Source organism: Dasypus novemcinctus, chromosome 23 (genome assembly GCF_030445035.2).
Source record: "Dasypus novemcinctus isolate mDasNov1 chromosome 23, mDasNov1.1.hap2, whole genome shotgun sequence".
In the NCBI taxonomy this organism is placed as follows: domain Eukaryota; kingdom Metazoa; phylum Chordata; class Mammalia; order Cingulata; family Dasypodidae; genus Dasypus; species Dasypus novemcinctus.
This window is the reverse complement of record NC_080695.1, coordinates 62,783,499-62,804,626: the sequence shown is the minus strand read 5'-3', so window position 1 is coordinate 62,804,626 and position 21,128 is coordinate 62,783,499. Positions and strand designations below refer to the sequence as shown.

General features: G+C 45.5%; 1 protein-coding gene across 8 annotated transcripts in view; it reads left to right on the top strand.

Moving 5' to 3' along the window:
* CLEC16A (C-type lectin domain containing 16A) overlaps positions 1-21,128 on the top strand; it is a 224,021-nt gene that overhangs the window by 20,951 nt on the left and 181,942 nt on the right. For all 8 annotated transcript variants that reach the window (XM_071211365.1, XM_058286468.2, XM_058286469.2 and 5 more), the window contains exons 4-9: positions 2,431-2,579; positions 5,624-5,729; positions 7,384-7,507; positions 10,235-10,409; positions 11,792-11,845; positions 15,910-16,023. In XM_071211365.1, coding sequence (XP_071067466.1) covers positions 2,431-2,579; positions 5,624-5,729; positions 7,384-7,507; positions 10,235-10,409; positions 11,792-11,845; positions 15,910-16,023 — 722 coding nt within the window. The remainder of the gene's footprint in view (positions 1-2,430; positions 2,580-5,623; positions 5,730-7,383; positions 7,508-10,234; positions 10,410-11,791; positions 11,846-15,909; positions 16,024-21,128) is intronic.

Sequence of the window (21,128 nt, the reverse complement as noted above, 5' to 3'; positions counted from 1 at the left end):
TAGTGCTTACGTGCTTATCTAGTGTTCTCAACTCAGGAAGGCTGTGAGCCAGATGAGCTTTGCTCAGGTCTCAGTTATAGTGCCATTGGCTGTGAGTGCAGTGTTAATGAGTCAACAAAATATAGTAAATAAGTTGTTTTTTAAACAAAAACACATGAAACAAGGTTACATATTGATTGGTTGATGAAAATGTTGTGACCAGAGGTTCATAGAAAGGTAACTATTTCCCTGAGGAACAAAGGTTTAGTATTCCTTAATTCGGTGTCAGCCGGGACTTTATAAACTATAAATACTGGAATAGCAGGAATTGACTATGTGTGTAAATGTCTACATAACTTAAGCTGAGCAATTAAGATTTGTAGTACAGATAACCTCATTTTTCAAAGCATTAAGATTCTTAGACCCCTCCCAGACTCACTGACCTGCTCTCTTGGAACAGGCCACCGGATCTGCCTTTTACCAAGTGCCTCAGGAATTATAATTAGGAGATTTTGAAAACCATTGTTCTGAGACTACAGACCTCATGGCCTGCTGCAGAGCCTGCTTAGAGAATAATGCCCTGTGCAGTCTTCTGAACATAGCAGGCTTGTCCAAAGAGCTGGCTTCCAGGGAGGACCCAGCTCTGGGCCCATCCTGTGGCCTCTCTCACAGTTCTCTGCTCCTTGCTGGCCCTTTGTGTTGTTTATGGCCATTCCAAGCAGCCTTTTCAATATTACTTTGGCCTGAGCTAGGCGCCTTTTGGGCTCTGAAAAGCTTAATGGCTTCTTTCCTAGTCCCCCAGTCCTGGGAGTATGGTGGTGTTGGTTATGAATCCAAATACTAGTTATAATAATAAGAATGGCAGCTAACATTATTGAGTGCTTACCATGTGCCCAGTCTTGTACTATTATTCCATCTTTCAGACAAGAAGACCAAGGAGTGGTGAGAAAGCGGCCTGCCTGAGATTGCATAGCTGGGAAGTGACAGAAGCGGGGGATCTAGACATAGGCAGTGTGGCCAGGGCCTCCCCAACATGTGCAAGTGCAGGAAGCCCCTTCAGGGCTTGTGGAAACCCAGGTTGCTGGGCTCAGACTACAGAATCTGACTCAGGGACCAAGATGCTTCAGGTCTCCTACTCTCCAGGTGATGCTGTGCTGAGGTGTGAAGACCCTACTTGCAGAGTGAGGTTCTCAGGCCTCACAGGTCTGCCTTTACATGCAGGCATTTGTCATGCTCTGCTTATAACCATTTGTAGAGAGGCCGGTGGGCTGGTGCAGAGCTCACAGACAGACATTGGGGAAGCATAGCTGGCAAAGTTCCGCATAGAGCCACATAGAGCTGCTGTCCCCAGAGTTCCACATAGAGCCAGGAAGATTAGATGGTGAGGGGGCATTTCTACAAACCACCAACAGATGAGAGTAAAAAGCACTGTATTCTATAAAAAACTGCCCATTTTGCCAGCAAAAATCATATCCTCATCCATGAATGCCACAAAGGATTATGCATGCTTTTCCTCTCTCTGCTTTGCAGGGTGGCTGCACTCAGAGGAGAACATGTCCAGCAAGGGCCTAAGACCAAGATTGCAGACTGCTAGCCCATGGACTGCACCTGGCCTATAGACCTGTTTTTGCTGGGCAGCACACTTCTAAAAGCTAGTTGATCCAGTGGCCAACATTTCAGAGTCAGGAGATGCAGCATTTAAATCTGTGTTTCCCAACTTCTCTCCCACAGTTGGAAGTTGTTGCCCAGTGAGCCTGCATTTCCACAGCCCCAGAGAGTGGAAGTTGGAGCAGCTTCCCCCTATGTAGCAAGTGTGCTTGCCAGTCCGCCCCATTCCCCTCCAGCCCTGGTCAGACCTGCTCCGCAGTATCATCGAGACAATGAACTCGAATGGAAAGCACTCAGCTGAGTGCAGACACGTAGCATGGGTTCAGCATACAGTGGTCTTTATGACATGATGGTGCTATATAGGGAGAGGAAAAGCATGCATAACCCTTTGTGGCATTCAGGGATGAGGATGTGATTTTTGCTGGCAAAATGGGGCAGCTTTTTATAGAAAACAGTGCTTTTTACTCTCATCTGTGGGTGGTTTGTAGAAATGCCCCTTCACCATCTAATCTCCTGGCTCTATGTGGAACTCTGGGGACAGCAGCTCTATGTGGCTCTATGTGGAACTTTGCCAGCTATGCTTTTTCTATTTGGTGTGGGAGGAAAGGGTAGGGCCTTTCTTTGGCATTGCCTTTGAACTTTTTGTGACTATGACAAGATAATTCCTTTACTGGTCGTAGGTTAAGCTGCTCCCTGTTAACTTGTTTTAATTCTAACAACCCAGAAGCTTAACTGGTTTGAGTATGTTAATATGATCTACTTGTTACCCGACTTTCTTTGCTTGTCTTTGCCTCCAGCATTAGTTAATCTGTCTGTTTTGCTTTTTTCTTCCCCTCCCTCTAGATTATTTGCTCTCTAATAATTATGTAAATTCTATCATTGTCCATAAGTTCGACTTTTCTGATGAGGAGATTATGGCATATTATGTATCGTTCCTGAAAACACTGTCATTAAAACTGAACAACCACACTGTCCATTTCTTTTACAATGAGGTAAGTAACTGCTAGAGGAGCACCTTCAGGTGTAAAGCTAACCAGGCTGGGTGGCGCCTTAGGTTTGGATGGCCTTGTGTTTATTTACAAAGCATTTATACACTCAATATTTCATGATTTTCCTAACAGCACTGTTTGACCTTGGCAAGCTCTAATTTTTATTTTTATTTTTTTCTGTTTTACATGTAAAACTCAATTTGTGCACCTGAAAACATTATACTTGGCAGGGAAGAGAAGTGCCTAGAAGTTGACTTGGACTATTGTTGCCCTGTGGGAAAAACAAACTAAAGTCAGGCCTGGCTTTGCCACTTGCCTGCTGTGTGACCTCAGGGAAGTCCCAGTCCTTCTCTGAGCCTCAATTTTCTCATCTAAGAAATGGGCATGATAATATCTGCCTTGCAGGGTTTTTCAGGAATTGAATTAAATGAGAATAATGGCTGCAAGCATCTAGTATGTACCTGGTTCTGTAAATAGTGCCATTGCTATTCTTCACAAGGCAACGTTCATTTACTCCTTGAGAGAATTATTACCCTCTTAAATAAATTGCTGCCACTCTCATCCTGGAACACACATAGACAGTTAAAAGGAGTTTGGACATTAAGGTCAATTTATCTCACATCCCAAAAAGTACAGATGTTGGCTGTCCTGGGGCTGGCTCATCTGTGTTTCAACCATACCATCAAGTACCGAGCCTCTCCATCTGCTTGCTCTGTTGACTGTATAGTTGACATTTGTCCTCATGCTTGACCCCTCATTGTCTCGGGGTGGCTGCTGCAGCTCTAGGTATCCCATTCAAATGCCACTGCTAAAAAGCCTGATGAGGTTACCTCCCTTTTGCATCCCTTTTTAATTTCCAAAAAGACTTTCCCAGAAGCCTTCCTGCATATTTCCTCTCATGTCTCACTGGTCAAAATTGCCTTACCTTTCTTGCATAGTATGTCAGGAATTTGGGAGCTGTCTGGCAGGGCAATTCTGCCTTGATGTCTTATGAGGCTGCAGTCACCTGAAGGCTGGATTGGGGTTGGAGGATCTGATTCCCAGGTCCCTCACTCACATGGTTGGCCAGTTGGTGCTCTCTACGTGGGCCTCTCCACAGCACTGCTGAGTGCCCTCATGGCATGGCATCAGCTTCCGCCAGAGCAGGTAGTCCGAGAGACTAAAGCAAGCTAGCATGCCCTTTATGGCCTGGCCATGGAAGTCATACACGATCACTTCCACCCAAACCTGGTCACACGTGTGGGAGAGGACAGCAAAAGTGCATGAACACAGGAGGGGGGGCTCTTAGGGGACCACTGTGGAAGCCAGCTACCACACAGCTACATGCTGTTTGTGTGGCAGGTGTCTTCTCATTGGTGGTTGCATATGCTGCGCAGCCTGTACTTGAAGTCAGACCATCTTCCCAAACATAGGCTCTGAATTGGGTCACAGTCCATCCAGCTGTCCCCATATAATGTGGCAACAACACCCTAGACCTTGTTTTATTTGTTTATGTTAGTAAGGGAAGAACTGGCCTCAAGGGAAGGAGTATTAGCTATCAACCCCAAAATGTGTGGAAGTTTTTGTTGGTTTGTTTGTTTTGAGGTACTGGGGGGCTGGGGATTGAACCTGGGACCTTGTATGTGGGAAGCCGTCTGAACCCGGGACCTTGTATGTGGGAAGCCGACGCTCAACCACCGAGCTACATTGGCTTCCCTGAGTTGGTATTTTCATTTGTTTTGCTTGTTGTTTGTTTGTTTGTCCAGGAGGTACTAGGAACTGAACCTGGGACCTCCCACGTGGGAGGTGGGCGCTTAACTTCTTGAGCCATATCTGCTGCATGTGGCAATTTTTAAAAATGAGCGTTTTGTGGCCTGGTACTTGGCACATAGTAGTTGCTAAGTAAATGTGTCCAGAGAACAAATGGATGATGTTAGCTTTCTCCCAAAGGCTCTCCCAGGTGGAGAGAAACCCACCTGCCAAGTTCAGACCAGAGAGATGGCCAGATTCTCCCTCCATTCAGGTGCAGCTGGGCTTTGGTGCTCCAGGCTGGAAGGGCAAGTCCCCGAGATTCTGGGTCCATAGGTATGGTTCTGAAATAACATCCTGCTGGTTATCAGAAGAGTGTGAAGGAGCCTTATTTTTGAGGTTGTCTTGGTTTCCTCGTGTGGGGGCCAGTATCATAGGTAGCACGTAAGCGCACACGTCTAGTCCTCGAGGTGGCTTTTCCACCTTGAACCTCCACTTTCCCACAGGCAGGAAGGGCTGGTTGGGAGGCTGAAGGTTGCTTTCTCCCCAGGCCCCGGCTGCCTCTCTTGGCCTGCTGTGGATGCCCTCAGTCTCAGGCCTCCTGGCTGGGCCTGGAGCCATGTGGGGAAACCGGCCAGAAGAGGGCAGCAGAGCTCGCCACTAGGCTAGATGCGGGGCTCCTTTTTCCTGAGGTTTGAATCGTGAATATTTGTGGTTCTCAATTGTTTTGATCCATTTTTGGTATTCCTTTTTAATATCAGACGATGCCTGGGACTCTCCTTTATGAAACTGCTGGCACTTTTACTATTTCCAAATAGTAAAATTTATAGTAGCCAAAGAGATTCTAAATTTAGTAAAACTTTCCATTTGGCTTTTATTATTTAAGGCCGCATCTAATAATAATACCTAGCATTACTGTTGAGGGCCTATTAGGAGTCAGGCATTGTGGAAGGCACTGTATCTGAAACAGTCTAACAAACATAGAGTAGGTATTATCATCCCCATTTTAATTATGAGGAAACTGAGGCTTAGGAAGATGGCATCAAGTTATTAAGTGATAGAGTTATGAACCCAGGTCTGCCATTATCCAAGTCCAATTCTCTAAACTCCTGTTGCAGACCCCTTTCTATTTTCCCCACGGTCCACCTCTCAAACTAGGATCTTTAGTCCTCTGTCCCACCTTCCCCACTGGGAATCAACTGCCGCCTTAAGGTTCACATTGGTAATATTTTTTTTTGTTTGATAGAATTCAGAAAGCTGGAGTGGGGGCAGGCCTGCCTCATGGGTTTATAACTCATTTTTGTTACTTTGTGTTTCAGCACACTAACGACTTTGCCCTGTATACAGAAGCCATTAAATTTTTTAATCACCCTGAAAGCATGGTTAGAATTGCTGTAAGAACCATAACTTTGAACGTCTACAAAGGTAAGTTTCCTTATGAGCTTACACCTCTGATTTCTGACTTGGCAGCAAGTGTTTACTCTCCTGCATCTCTGCATATGTTTCCCAGGAAGGAACTAGGGAACTAATTTATTAAAAGCTGTAGTTCCTTGTCTCCTGGAAGGCTTGTAGCTGTTGAACATTTAACTGGCCCCTTACATAAATTTTTGTACCACTGTCAACTCCGTAGATACTCAGTCCATGCAGGTTTGAGTCTTGCTAAGAACTGAGAGACAGATGTTTTAATAGCCTTAGAGAGGCACATGTGGGATTAGAGTGGCCATGTTATAATCAGATAAAGCAAAGTCTTTTAAATGTTGGGCTTTAATTTCTGTGTTTTGGCTTGTGAAAGATAAGTTTCAATATATTTATGGGGTATTTATCTTTAAAGTAACATAAAGGCAGTTCATGTCACAAACAGCAAGGGGCACTATTGTCTTAGCCCACTGCAGAGCTCAGCACTAACAAATTCCTGCTCTTTCAGGGTGTACTTAATGCTCAGAACAGTGCCTCTAGAAGAGGCTCCCTGCCCATACTATCACAAAGGCTGGCCGGGTCCAAGTTCCCAAAACCATGGAAGTTTTCTGCCTATTTTCCCAATAGTCACCTGAGCTGGTACTCCATTTTTTTCAGGAATCAAAGGGCTCTGGTCATCAAGTGTCGGGATGTTAATAGGTGATGACAGTAATTGGGGAAGGGGAGGTGGGAAGGCCTTGGAGACTCTGATCTACTTTTGGGATTGCGTTAAATTTAAGAGCCTTTCTAAGAGCCCAATTGGGTCCATGCAGAGGTCGCAAACTGAGGGCCTGAGGGCCAAATTTGGCCCTCAGACATGTTTTTATTGACTTAGTTGGTTTTTTAAAAGAAATGTGTTTGATTGCCAATATTTAAAAATGAGGAGATCTTAGACTAGATTTCTGACTTGAAAATGTATAGGCTTGGCAACCCTGGCCCACAGTCCAGTAGGGGAGTGGGCTGACATTGAGGATCTGCGGCCCCTTTGAAACTGAGCCCCAAGCTCCCCTGTTTACTGGCAGGCTTCTGAGTTTGCGACCCTGGTCCAAGCCAAGGCTCTGTGCCTCTTGCTCTGTTTTCTCTTGTTCCCTCCAAACTTGTACCTTTTCGGTTTAGATGCTTCCTGCCCTTAGTCTCTACCCCTCTGAGCAAACGTCTCACCATCCTAGTTCCTAACCCTATTAACTGTTGTCTGTTTTTGCCTTTCCTTCAATGACGATTCCCGTGTTCCTTATTGCAGTTTCATGTAAGTTATTAACCTCTGGTTTTCCGTTTTCTTAACTTACCCTTACATGCAAATCCAGGAAACTTGCTTGAGAATAGTAGATTTCACTGTAATCTAGTTAATTCCACAGCTGAGAAGCAAGCTTTTAAGTGCACTATTCATGTTTGGTCCACTTTATTTGACTATTTCTAAAAATAGCATAAGAACTTCCTTGATGAGTATAATTTTATGAATAAGATAAATATTTTCAAGTATTCTGGGAAAGACAGAAAAGATTCAGGATGATAGTAGAGGGCTTTTTTCATTGTTGGTTTATTTATTTATTTTTAAATTTCCCCAAGTTATTTTTGGTAGCTTGACTTTTTTCTTTCTTATTTTTTCTTTTATGAATTTTCGCAGTGGATAACCAGGCCATGCTGCACTATATCAGAGATAAGACTGCTGTTCCTTACTTCTCCAATTTGGTCTGGTTCATCGGGAGCCATGTGATTGAACTTGATAACTGTGTACAGACTGATGAGGAGTAAGTGCCCCTCCCTGGGGCTCATTACGTAGATAAAAGGGGAGGGAAGACTTCAGCTCTCTTTGAGGAAAAGGAAACACTAGAACCAAGCTTGCCTGCCTATTTAGGCAGAGGCTGGACTTCATAACCTAAAAGGCTCTGCCCACCTATTGGTGACAGTGGGAAGTTGGAGCAACTTAGATGCCTCATAGAAGGAGAATAGAGTAAATCAATCTGGTGCACCCATAGACAGGGGTAAATAAAGATTAAGATGATCCATGAACTCATGAATGAACAAAGAAAATGTGGCATAGCCATACATTGGAATATTATTCACCCATAAAAAGGAATGGAGTGCTAATACATGCTACAGCATGGATGAACTTTGAAGATGTTATGTCAAATGAAAGAAGGCACACAAAAAGGACCACATATTGTATGATTCCACTTATATGAGACATCTCGAATAGGCAAATCCATAGAGACAGAGTATAGATTAGTGGTGGCTGGGGCTGAAGGGAAAAGATTGTATGGGAAATGGAGAGCAATCTATTGCTAATGAGTGTAGGGATTTTTTGGAGGGTGATAAAAATGTTTTAAAATTGATTGTCATGATTGCACATCTCTGTGAATATACTAAAAACCATTGACTTGCATACTTTAAGTGGGTGCATTTCATGGTATGTGAATTATAATCTTAATAAAGTTGTTTTTAAAAAAAGATTAAGGTGGTACTTCTGGCCTTAGAGTGATGAACAGAATCCCCAGAACAGGGTTTTTCACTCTCAACATTATTGACATTTGGGGCTCAATAAGTCTTCATTGTGAGGGAGGGGCTGTCCTGTACATTTTAGGACGTTTAGCAGCATCCTTGGCCTCTACCCACTGGATGCCAGGAGCACCCCCCACCCTGCCCTCTTTGTGACAACCACAAGTGCCTCCAGACATTGCCATCCATCCCCTTCCAGGCAAAATTGCCCTTGGCCAAGAGTCTCTGCCCCAGAGTGACAGCCCTGCACAGGTCTGAGGAAACACCTTGTTGGGAGCAGGACAGTAAAGGGACCCAGGAAGAAGGTCTCCTGGTTGGGGAGAAGGGTGCTAGGTAGAGTTTTAGATCTGATATTGGGAAAGAAGTAAGGATGGGTGGGCAGATCTGATGGAGCATTTGGAAAAAACCAGGACCTGTATAGATGTGGAAAATCATGGATATGAAACATAATGAGGCACTTAACACCAGAAAGAAAAAAGTTATATAAGGAAGGAAATTAAATCACAGTCCACTATTTGGCTCTGCAGCAAACAGTTATAATGTCAACACCAGTTACTGGTAACTACTGGGGAAGAAGGGGCAGAGGAAACACGAAGGGGTCCATAGATAATATGTAAAATGGATCAGTCACAAAATAGAAGTCCTTGCAGATTTTATAGAAATATAGGAGGAACTATTTGCAGATGCAGTTAAAAGTTTAAAATTGCCTCTTCTGGAGAGTGGAAATGGATAGGGGAGGGGAGGGCAGGTAAGGAGCTGCTCTTTCACTAGCAGCTTATCAGTACTATTTGATTTTTATATCCATCGGCGTGTTACTTTAAAAAGATAAATTTTAAAGTAAAGATTTTTAAAAATAAGATGTGTTAAATATCCCAATAGAGAAAAACTATCACAGTATTTTATTAAGTGGGGAAAAGTAGTGAAACATTATGTGTAAATGTTCTGGGCCTTGGGTGGGATGATGGACTCAAAGGTACTCATGTTAGGAGTTATAACATGTATTTATTGTAAGTATTTATTAAATGTTTTATTAGAACATAATAAAGGAAGAATTGTTTAATTATATAAAAGAAGCAAAATTGATTTTGCTTTTACTTATTTTTTAAAAATACATACAATTTGTAAGATAGATATATAACACATGCATTTTATACATGACTATAGGAAGAGGATATAAACGTGTGAAAACACTGTAGGAGCATAAGTACCATAATGTTGATAGTAGATATCTGTTAGTGGGATTATAGAAGACATTAATTTCTTTTCGCTTTTTATGTTTTCTTTAATTTTTTGTTTTGTAAAAGGACCATCAGTTACTTGCGTAATAAAAAATCCTAGCTGGATGATTCTCTATAAGAGATTCACTTTGGGGGTGGTGAATGTGCTGGCCATTTTGGAGATTCCGTTCTTTTGGAGTGGGGTACAGGTTCACCTGAGGGTCTCCCTCAGCTTGTTGCTTAGCTGCCAGGGGGCAGCCCTCAGGGCAGGGACGAGGACTGGGGGGCAGAATGTGGAGTCCTTGCGCTCTGCCCCTCCTGAGGTCGGGGCCACTGGAAGGGTGTGGCTGCTCAGGCCTGCTTTTCTCCTCTGAACTCCTCGGGAGCATTTTAATTGGCGAGGATTTATTGCTCCATGCGTGTTGCTTATCTTGGGAGCCAGGGAATCTTCCCACATTGGCTAGTGGCTGCTGGCTGCTATCGTGAAATGGCCTGCTAAGCGCTTAGCTGGGGAGGCGACAGGGGCCTCCACTAGATGGGAAGCCCCAGAAGCCCTTAAAATCCACTGTGGTGGACTTGCTCATTTCTCTTTCTGTTCCCGGCTATAGGGGCCGGGATAGGTGTCTCTTGAGACTGGTGAGGGTATTTGTTGAATGAAGAGCATCCTCCCTCCCTCCCCAGTGACCTAAGGCGCAGGCTGTTGAGCTTTGGCCTGAGGGCTCTGGGCTTTGGTTTCCAGGCTGAGGTTGTTTCTCTGGACAGGCACCGGAATCGGGGAAAACTGAGCGACCTGGTGGCCGAGCACCTGGACCACCTGCACTACCTCAACGACATCCTCATTATCAACTGTGAGTTCCTCAACGATGTGCTCACCGACCACCTGCTCAACAGGCTCTTCTTGCCCCTCTACGTGTACTCGCTGGAGAATCAGGACAAGGTGGGTCTGTGGGGCCTGGCCGGTTCTTCCAGTTGCTCCAGGTTAACTTCCAGTGGGGGCAGGCGTGGGCTGGGAAAGCAAACAGTCACCGAGGGTTGCCAAGAGCTTTGCAGGAGACCAAGGCTTGGTGCCTGGGAGAGATTCCTTACATAATTCTCTTACACTGGATTTCCTTTCCTCTCACTTCTGAGTGAGTGTGTGTGTGCTGTGTATGTGTGTGAAGACTGTAAAAGAGAATGAGAAAAGACGATTACTGATTTCAGAAGGAGAGAGGAAACCTCTGTGAATTTAGGTTTTGGTTTCTGTGCGTCCTTCCCTTGAGGTCTTCGCTTCCCCGGCATCTTTTTCTGATAGTTGCCGGAGCCAATAGATTTGGAGCAGATCCAGACAGCAACAAAACTTGCAGAGAAGGGCTGGGAAGAGATGAACACACTTAAGAAAAGGCCCCTGGGCAGTGGTTGTCCTCTCATCTCAGGGACCGCTTCAGTGGGGGTGGGACCAGGAGCCTGTGTAGTTCACCTGCCCCCCTCCCCCCAGGTGATTCTGAGCTGGTGGTTCTCCGACCTCCCCTGAGAAGTAATACTTCTGGGAAGGGAGGCCTCTGTGCAGTGCCTCCCAGAGCTAAGGGGGCAGACAGAAGGAGAGCAGAGGCTCCCAGCAGGAGGGCGGGACACTTCCGGCTGGTCCTTCTGTAGGGACTTTGGCCTTTGCATGTGTCCCAGCAGGGTGTAGTTTTCAGAGGTGGAGCATGGAGAGTCTCACTAAAGATAGTAAAGAAAATTGCAACCCTAATTAGATCTACCAGAGGCAGCTATTTAGGGTATAAAAAAAGCACAGGAAGTGGAGTTTTCAGACCTGGGTTCAAATTCTACCTCTTCCCTGTTTCTTCTGCTGCAAAACAAGGTCCAGAAGATCCCTTACAGTTACATAGGACTTGTTGAAGCTTGGTTCAGATGAAGGGCTCTTTCTAATCCAGAGTGTTCCCAACCATTCCCTGTCTCCTCAGTTTTGAAAGCCCCTCCCTTAACAACAGGCTCCCTGCAGGTGGGGCTTTGGTGCCTGGCTGGAGGAAATTAACATTCTTGATAATTTAAGGAACACGTTTTTCTCTTGGATCAGCCTCATCTAATCCATGACTAAAGGATGAAAGATTTCTCAGGTGGAGAAATACAGTGGCCTTGTAAACAGAATTAAGTAGGATTAGGTTGCAAATGAATTTTGCAGAGCAGACTTGACTATCAGCAGGGGAAGGGCAGCCTTCAGGTCACAGAGGAAGTCAGGAGGACAGGAGCCGGTCATTTAAACAGATGGCTTTTGACATCAGATATTTTGTATGATTTGGACTTCCCTTTCTTTCTCTCTTTTCACCCAACCTTCGCTAGGGAGGAGAACGACCGAAAATCAGCCTGCCGGTGTCTCTCTATCTTCTCTCGCAGGTATGTTTGATTGTTCACCTGTGTCCCCACCAAATTTATGATACTGCTGCTTTTTGGAAATTTCCCAGGACACGTTGACCATCTTCTCTCTCAGTGCCCCCATCTAGAAATAAAATACCAATAAAATGAGAGGAGGGCTCTAGTATTCAGCTAGATAGAGGTAGTGTGCATCTCCTTCATAGTACTGGATGGAGATGTAAAGAAAAAGAAATCAAACCTCGTCCAGAAATAAAATACCAATAAAATGAGAGGAGGGCTCTAGTATTCAGCTAGATAGAGGTAGTGTGCATCTCCTTCATAGTACTGGATGGAGATGTAAAGAAAAAGAAATCAAACCTCGTCCTCCTGTAGTTGATTTTTACAGTGGGGATCAAGGTTTCCAAAACAACTGAGGAGTGCTTTGACTACCCTAGACAGAGTGGACTGCATGCATCTTATTCACAGCATTTTGAAATTACCCCAAACTGCAGGACCCAGTATGCACTTACACACAGCAGTCTTGATGCAACAAACATCCTGTAATAAGGCTGGTTTTTAAGGTTTTTGTCGTGGTTCTAGTTCCCAGATTACCTTCTGGAAGGTACTTTGTAGCAACCTCAGCTCCCAGATTTGTGTCTTGAGCCAATTTGTCTGCCTTCTCTCTTAAACAAGCGTGTTTCCTTCTTGTAATTATGTAATATTTACCAGAAAGGAAAAACTCCATGGTGACCCAGTTACATAACTTTAAAAATATTTTTTTATGAGCAGTCCAGACTCTGAAGCCATCTCATTAGACTGTCAAGCACTCAAACGTTTGACCAGAGCTCTGTTTCCACTTCTGCAATGGCACAGGTATTTATTGCTTTGATCAGGGAATGTCCTTCTGACTTGATCCCTGGGCTGTTCCTGGTTTGGGGTGGGGCTGTCTCCTGTTGGCCTGAGAAGAAAGATTCAGGCATGGCCTTCTCCCAGCAGGGATGGGATAGTGATCCGGATGTGGCCTGAGCCCCATTCACATCCCAGAGTCTCGTTCCAGGAGCTCTGTTTGCTCATTGCTCTGCCATGGGCTAACTCTGTCTGAATGCCCTTTTGTGCCACAGAGCTCAATGCAAATCCCAGCCTCTCCTGGCAGTGTTTTCTGCCGCCTCCTTACAAATCCACCAGGATCTCCTGCTTGGGATTCTGGGAGTCTGGCAGGACGTGGCAGGCCAGATGCTCAGCTGAAGAAATCCCATGCAAAGCATCCTCAGGACCCTTCTGCACTTGGGACGCTGCCTGGGTAGGGTTGCATCCGAGGAGCATGGCCGCCAAAGCCCTATGGGCACTGGTGGTTATGGGCAGAGGGCTCGGGCCACGCCTTTGTCCCTGTTTTCTCAGTGAAAGACAAGTAACTCGGGCACCTAAGTAATTATTTCTGCATCTCCCAAAAAACGGAGTTTACAATTCATTGTTTCTCTAACTTGAGCAATATACCCCATTTTAAAGATAAAAGATTTCAGGCCCTTCCTCCCCCTGCGTTTTCACTTGGTTTTATTGTAATGTTGGCCTATTCATGTGAAAACTTAAAATCTGGTATAATTCCCTTGTACTTAACCCCCTACATCACTTTAAAATCAGAGCATACTTAAAAATTATTTTACAAGTACAGCTACAAAACCAATAAAATTCCCATTAGCTCTGTGATGCTGTCCAGCTGAAGCTAAACGGTTGCTTGTGACAAGAGCATGGTGCGGGCCCGGCTCTTCAAGTCCGTTCCCGTGTTTCTGCTTACCATGTGGTGACTCCCTCCTGCCAGAAACACACACACACACACACACACACACACACGCTTTCCCTGTCCAGAGCATCAGGAACCAACACACACACACATACACACACACGCGCGCGCGCGCTTTCCCTATCCAGAGCATCAGGAACCAGCACCCTGTGTCTGTGTTTGCAGGCAAAAATCACTTGCCCTTTGTCTGCTGGGCCTTAGTAGATGCTCTTGGGATATTTGTGGACTGAATAAAAGAAGACTGATCAGGGACGCGGACTTGGCCCAGTGGTTAGGGCGTCCATCTACCACATGGGAGGTCCTCGGTTCAAACCCCAGGCCTCCTTGACCCGTGTGGAGCTGGCCCATGCACAGTGCTGTTGCGCACAAGGAGTGCCCTGCCACGCAGGGGTGTCCCCGCATAGTGGAGCCCCACGCGCAAGGAGTGCATCCCATAAAGAGACTGCCCAGTGCCAAAGAAAGTGGAGCCTGCCTAAGAATGGCGCTGCCCACACGGAGAGCTGATACAGCAAGATGGTGCAGCAAAAAGAAACACAGATTCCCATGCCGCTGGCAATAACAGAAGCGGACAAAGAAGAACGCGCAGCAAATAGACACAGAGAACAGATAACTGGGGTGTGGGTGGGAGGGGAGAGAAATAAATAAATCTTAAAAAAAAAGATGATTGCTCAATCAAGGTAATGTTCACACACAGTACATAATGAATCTTTGGTGAAATGAATGAAACACAGCGATTTGGGATTTTGTGTTTTGGTTGAGTGAAGTGTGGCAGTAATTGTGATATGACAGAGGTGAGAACAGTCTTCATCCTTGTCACCAGAGCCTGCTGCAACCCTGAACTTGGGGGGAGCTCACCAGCTTAGACTATGTAGTCTCTGTGATGGTAGCAATTTACCTGGTGTTTTAAAAACAGATGTGCTTTTTTTAGGTAGGCACCACATTTGGCTATTCGGCCTTTTATCTAATTTGATTGTGTGTGTGTATAAATATTTTAGAAGGTACTGGGGATTGAACCCAGAACCTTGTACATGAGAAGCAGGCATTCAGCCACTTCAACCACTTCCCAATGAGCTACATCCACTTCCCAATGAAAAGTGGTTTTTTCATTTGTTTGTTTTTTAAGATTTATTTTTTATTTCTCTCCCCTTCCCTGCTCCCCACCCCCCCAGAGTTGTCTGCTCTGTGTGTCCATTTGCTGTGTATTATTCTGTGTCCACTTGTATTCTTGTTAGCAGCACCGGAAATCTGTCTCTTTGTTGCGTCATTTTGATGCATCTGCTCTCTGTGTGTGCGGCACCACTCCTGGGCAGGCTGTACTTTTTTCATCCTGGGCGGCTCTCCTTACGGGCTCACTCCTTGCACATGGGGTTCCCCTACACGGGGACCATTCCTGCATGGCCCGGCACTCCTTGCACGCATCAGCACTACGCCTGGGCCAGCTCATTACCACAGGTCAGGAGGCCCTGGGTTTGAACCTTGGACCTCCCATGTGGTCTGCAGATGCCCTATCCATTGGGCCAAATCCGCTTCCCTGTTTTATATTTTTAAAAATATTTTATTGTGATAACACATATATGACATAAAATTGTAACTATTTTTAAGGGTATGGTTCAGTGCCATTAATTGTTTTTGCTGTGCTGTGCTACCACTACCACCATCCATTACCAAAACCTTTTCATCAGCTGAATAGGAACTCTGGGCCCAGTAAGCAGTCACTCCCCCTTACTCTTCCCCTAACCTCTGGTCGCGTGGCTTTTCTTCTCCACATTTCCCACACCTGTCAGAGCTGCCATGAAATCCCAGTGTGCTGAAACCCACTGCAGAGGCCAGAGCTTGTTCCAGTGATGGAATCTCTTTGCCAAGTCCTTGATTGGAACAAGACTCACCAGCCCCATTCCCATATGACCAAAGTATTGGGACGGTGCCTTCTGGTGTTATAATTGAATTTGACACTAAAATGCCTGTGGAAAGGAAGAAGGGTGCTGGTTTGTTGCTTTCCCATGTTGCTCCATTTAGCCGGATTTGGCTTCAACCAGCCATGAGAGCCAGTCTCACTTTAACGTGTCTTCTTCTGATAAGGAGTAGCCAGCCAAATAGGCAGCCATCTGAAGGAGTAGGAAACCTCTCAAAGAAAAAAAAATGGTAACTGATTTCTTCTAAATGTGACCCATTCTTTGGATGTTGCCTCACAGTGATTGCTGCTTACTGCTGAACTTAAATAGCCCAGCCTAGCTGTTTTCAACTAAGAAAGGAAGAAGTTTAAAAATTGCACACTTCAATGAAAATCCCATTTCTTCTTTTTCATCAGGTCTTCCTAATTATACATCATGCACCACTGGTGAACTCATTAGCCGAGGTCATTCTGAATGGTGATCTGTCTGAAATGTACACCAAGCCTGAGCAAGATGTTCAGAGAAGTTCTGTAAGTCATTAGCTTTGAGATTGTGTCTTGCCCTGGATAAGAAGCCCTGGCTCATTTTGTTAATGAGCGTGTTTCTCTAAAATCAGAATTCAGCATTCTGTTTATGTAGCAATGATGATGCATAAGCTGGTCTGGGATTCAGGGAACATAATCCGAGTCTTGAAATTCAGACCCAGGAATATCGGGGGTCAGATACTAACCTTAGTTCAGCTGATTCTATGTTAGTGAACATGGAATTGTATCCCTGGGCGTCAGGTTGCATACCTGTGAGGCACTGTTTTTGGGACACAAGGAGAGGATGCGTGGGAAAGGATCTTGTAGACTTGGAAGGAACCGTTATCTACAGCAGCTAGCCAGGTATCGTCTATGAATGAGGCAGGTGCCGTGTGGGTGGCAGCAAATAGGAGCTTTCTCGGCGAGCAGCTGCTTTCTACCCCAGCCTACAGTTCTGCAGGAATCTGGGTACAGTATTGCCAGGTCACCTCATGTTTCTAGAGAAGCTGGAAATCTGGATTTTTATGTAAAATCTTCTAATTTTAAGTTATCATAGAACTGTGGTCTAAACAGTGTATTTGTGGTCATTAAGAAGCCTTGAGTTCGCACTTTGTAAATTGCCAAAGGAAAAACCTGGTGACCAATATGAGGACTTCCAGGTTTTCCCATCTGTGCTTCTTCCCTGCCTTTCCTCATATGCCCTGTGTCCCGGGCTACCTTTGGCCTGGTCTAGCCGTGTTTTCCCCCAGCATGCCCTGTGTTTCTGTGTTACGTGCCCTTGTCTTACCCACAGCCTGGAAGGCCCTTGCTCCTAGTTTTCTCTAGTCTAAAGATAAGGTCTTACCACTCTACGCTTATGGGCAAGCATCTTTTCTGCCATAGCGTGGGCTCAGCGGTTGTTTGAGATGACTATTGAGTGTTCTAAACAAAGGCTGTTTCATGAGGGTCCCATTTCAGCAATCAGGTTCTCAGGCAGTGACCTCACGGTGAAAAGGCCAGGCTTGCCCTCAGGCAGTGGCCTCTGCTGCCCTCTGAATGAGTGGGTGGAATGTGATCCTCTTGCCTGAGAGGCCACAATGGCATGGAGTATGATTAAAGAGGCCCCTGCCCTTCTGGTTTTTCCCATGCATGATGGTTTGGCCAGGCTGTTTTGCTATTAAAGGGAGCATTTGGAGCCTCTGAAAAGGTTCCCAGAAACCTTCTGTCCTTGTTGGTGGTGGCAGTAGTTCAGCTGAATTTGAATGGGGCCTTTTCACTGCCCCTGTCTGGCCTATCCCATCGTTGATTCATTCATCAAGTGTTTATTAAGCCTTTTCTTCGTGTTAGTTTTGGGGACATCCGGAGACATAACTAGTCTCTGCCATCACGGAGCTTTCAGCCTTGTAGGAAAGACCGACGTTGGTCAAATATCTCAATAACCGCACTGTCTTGAGTCCTCTAAGTGCCCTAAGGGAACGAGTAGTGTGTGCCCAGAGGATTTGCCCTGAGGGTAATGGAGGGTGACAAGTGTTGAACAGGAAAGACATCCCCCGGTGGTCCATCTCATGACTGGGCTCAGTCAGGAAAATGTGGAGCAGACTCAGTGTTTATGGAGCCGGAGGTATTTCTCTGCAGCTTTCTTAAACAGCTTTTGCTGAATGAATGCAGGCAACAAAATGTTGAGTTAGCAGAATCAGCAGGACCTCCCAGTCGGCCTTGCCAAGTCCCTGCCAGCTGGGTGCCCTATGGCATGTTGTCTCATCCAGTTTTGAGAACAGAGAGAGGGGGCCCTACTCTGCAGGGCTCTTGGTGAGAATGAGAAGAGAATGTATTTAAAGTACCTAAAAGGTCTGACAGGTTGCAACCTGGTTCCAAACCGGTTTGCTTTGGTCCTCACAGTGTTGAAAAGAAAAATGATGATTTGCCAACATTTAAGATTTAGGAAACTTCGCATGACAGTTAGGATCAGCAGATAGCTTTGCTGAGGCTGCCCCCTTTGGATGGAGCCCCCTTCATTCCATTCCCCAGTCCCCACTCAGCCTGCCTCTGACTTACGGTATATTTATGCTGATAACAATGTATGATATACTGGGTCCCATTGGACTGCCTTTTGTGGCATGAATTCAGATCTCCAAGATAACTGCTAAGGCTTCGTCAAGGAATGAATCCATATAAAATGCTCCTTTTGGGGTTTTTGAAGTTAGACTTGGTATCCCAAGAAATGAGCCCAGAAATTGGTGGGGCACTGGAGTTTGCAGTTTTTATGAAATGGAAGTTTTTACTGAGATAGTTGTACATTCACATGCGATTTTAAGAAACAATCTAAGGAGACCTTGTGTACCCTTTACCCAGTTTTGCCCAATGGTAACATCTTGTAGAACTATAGGACAACATCACAAGCAGGATATTGACATTGGTATGTGGGATTGACAATTTTAACAAAAGCAAATTGCAGAAAGTTACCAATGACCTGTCAGCTGAAAATCCCCACTTTATTTAGTTGAACCCTCTAACTGGAGGGAGTGTTTCGGGGAGCTGTCTTTCTCCTGGGGTGCAGGTTCTGCCTCCATTGTAACACACCACTCATTGTAGTGGGTGCCTACGCTGAAATGGAGACTGTTTCAAGTGTGGAAGGAACTGCCAGCCAGAGTGAAAGTGTCAGCTTTCTACTTCCGGTTATTGCCTCTCAGTTATTGCTTCTCCCCGAGTGCAGAATAGAAGTCTGTTGTATTCTGGTGACCACAGTTGAAATTCGGGAAGAGCGCCAGTTGACTCTCCTCTACCACTTGTTTGACAGTAGTCTGAAGCTTCACCTTCCTTCCCTGTGAGCAAGGACAGTCTCCTATTGTTTCCTGTCTGACTCGGATGTGGTTTGATTATACTTGTTTTAAGTTTCTTGGTCTTTTTTAACCTACTTTCTCTTTCCCGTAATTTGTAGATAAGTTACTGGTATTGCTGCATTTTTACCAGCAGACCTTTCACCAAACCAAACCAAACCAAACCAAAATTGAAGAGGAGAGAGAAGAAGAGGGGAGAGCACAGTTATTTGAAAGAACTGTAATTTAGGGCTAAATTTAAAACATATCGGCATGGTTAGATAAATGTCTAATTGAAATTCATCTGTACCTTGAAATCATATGTTTCCTGCTAAGGGATAATTCTTGCTATCATCCTGATGCCGAGCAGATCTGGGGAAACAATGAGTAAGAAAACACTAATTCTGAAACTGCTACCATCTCATTATTTTTTGCAAAATATACATATAGATTAGATGATGGAATGTGCATCAGTACCTGCAGGCATTTTTTTTTTCAAAGGGATTTTTTCCCTCCAGGGTTTCCTTAGGTTTTGTTTGGTGCACCCTTCCCTTCAGCAGACGCCTGTGGTGTGCCTGTGCTGAGATTAGGAACAGGGTGCCCAAGGAAGACATGTTTCCTCTCCTCCCTGGGCTTCTTGTTTCCCTGCAAGCTCAGGGGACTGTGTCTGGGAGATCTCTGCTTCACAAGGAGATGCTCAGGAGGTGTGAACAAGTCACATGTTCTCTTGTGACGTTGTAATGACTCTCAGAACAGAAATAGCTTTAGAACTCGACCTTGCTGCCTTCTCTTCTGCCTTGGCAGCAGGGGCTTGGGAGAAGGAGTGTAGGAAGGGTTGCCTTGGGTGCCATGCCACGTGCCACCTTAAGAGGCAGTCTAGTGGACTGAAGCCAGACTCCCTGAGTTCCAGGCCAGTCCCTCACTTAGCAGATGTCTGACCAAAGGCACGTTAGTCCACCTCTCCTGGCTTCAGTGTCCTCACCTCTAAAATCCAATAGCAGCTGCTGCCTTGTGGATTTGTGATGAGGATTAAATGCAGTGGGGAGTGCTTGTTCCAGGATCCACCATACATCAAGTGCCTAATAACATTTAGATACTATAAATGTAATAGTCTTCGTTTCTGGGGCTGCGTAACAACCATGACACCCCCTATTGGGACCTACCTTCTTGGGATGGCAAGCCCATCTGTGAATTGATGATACAGAAGCACATACTGTAAGCTTCTGATGGAGTATTTTACAGCCGGACCCAAAGGCATAAAGAGGCTGTCAGGGAAGCAGAAGTGGCTCAAGCAATTGGGCTCCCATCCACCATATAGGAGGTCCAGGGTTTGATGCCCAGGACCTCCTGGTGAAGGCAAGCTGGCCCGTGTGGTGAGCTGGCTGACGTGGAGAGCTGGTGCAGTAAGATGACACAACAAAAAGAGACAGAAGAGAGACAATAAGAGATGCAGCAAATCAGGGAGCTGAGGTGGCGCAAGAGAATGATTGCCTCTCTCCTACTCTGGAAGGTCCCAGGATTGGTTCCCACAGCCGCCTAATGAGAATACAGGCAGATGCAGAAGATCACACAGCAAATGGACAAAGAGAGCAGGCAGTGCGGGGGGAGGGGGGGGATAAATAAATAAATCCTTAAAAAATAAGAAAGAGGCTGTCATTGATGATGATGACAACACTAATTCTAAACATTGCCATTTATTCACAGTGGGCTATACCCTCTGTGTCCATTCTGGGCCCTGTGACTCAGCTTGCCCCAGATTTAACTTCTGCAAAGTGCAAATACTTAACCAGCTCACATGTGTTGATATAGCTGGTCGGCTGTGAATTCCCAATGGGGACTGAGGATTCTGGGGCAGAATAGGCGGCCTTGTCCCAAAACGAGGAAGTTGACCTGCTTTCTATAGGAGCCAGACTCTAATTTAGCCAGGTGGGGTGGTTTCTGGATGATTCTCTTGGGGATTCAAAAGAGTGAGCATACACTTAAAAAATGTGAGCCACTGGTTCTCAGCATGACACCTGTCGTGCCTGGTAGCTGGACCCTTGGCATCGTGGACTCTTCCACCAGGATATGGCATGTGGAGCCAGAAGCAAGAAAAGGCACAGCCTTACTTCTCTGGGCTTATGTATTGGCAGAGTCAGAACATTACTACTTGGCCTGGTCTCCTCATTGCTGCTGCAGGGCTGTCTTTGGTGCATGGCTATCTTTCCAGCCAGGCTTTAATCAGATGGTAGCCAAGGCTCCCATACATTGATTGTGTCAGGCAGAGTAGCTCCCCTTCCACCTGTGTCTTCCAATGACCCTGACCTTGCCTGGGAA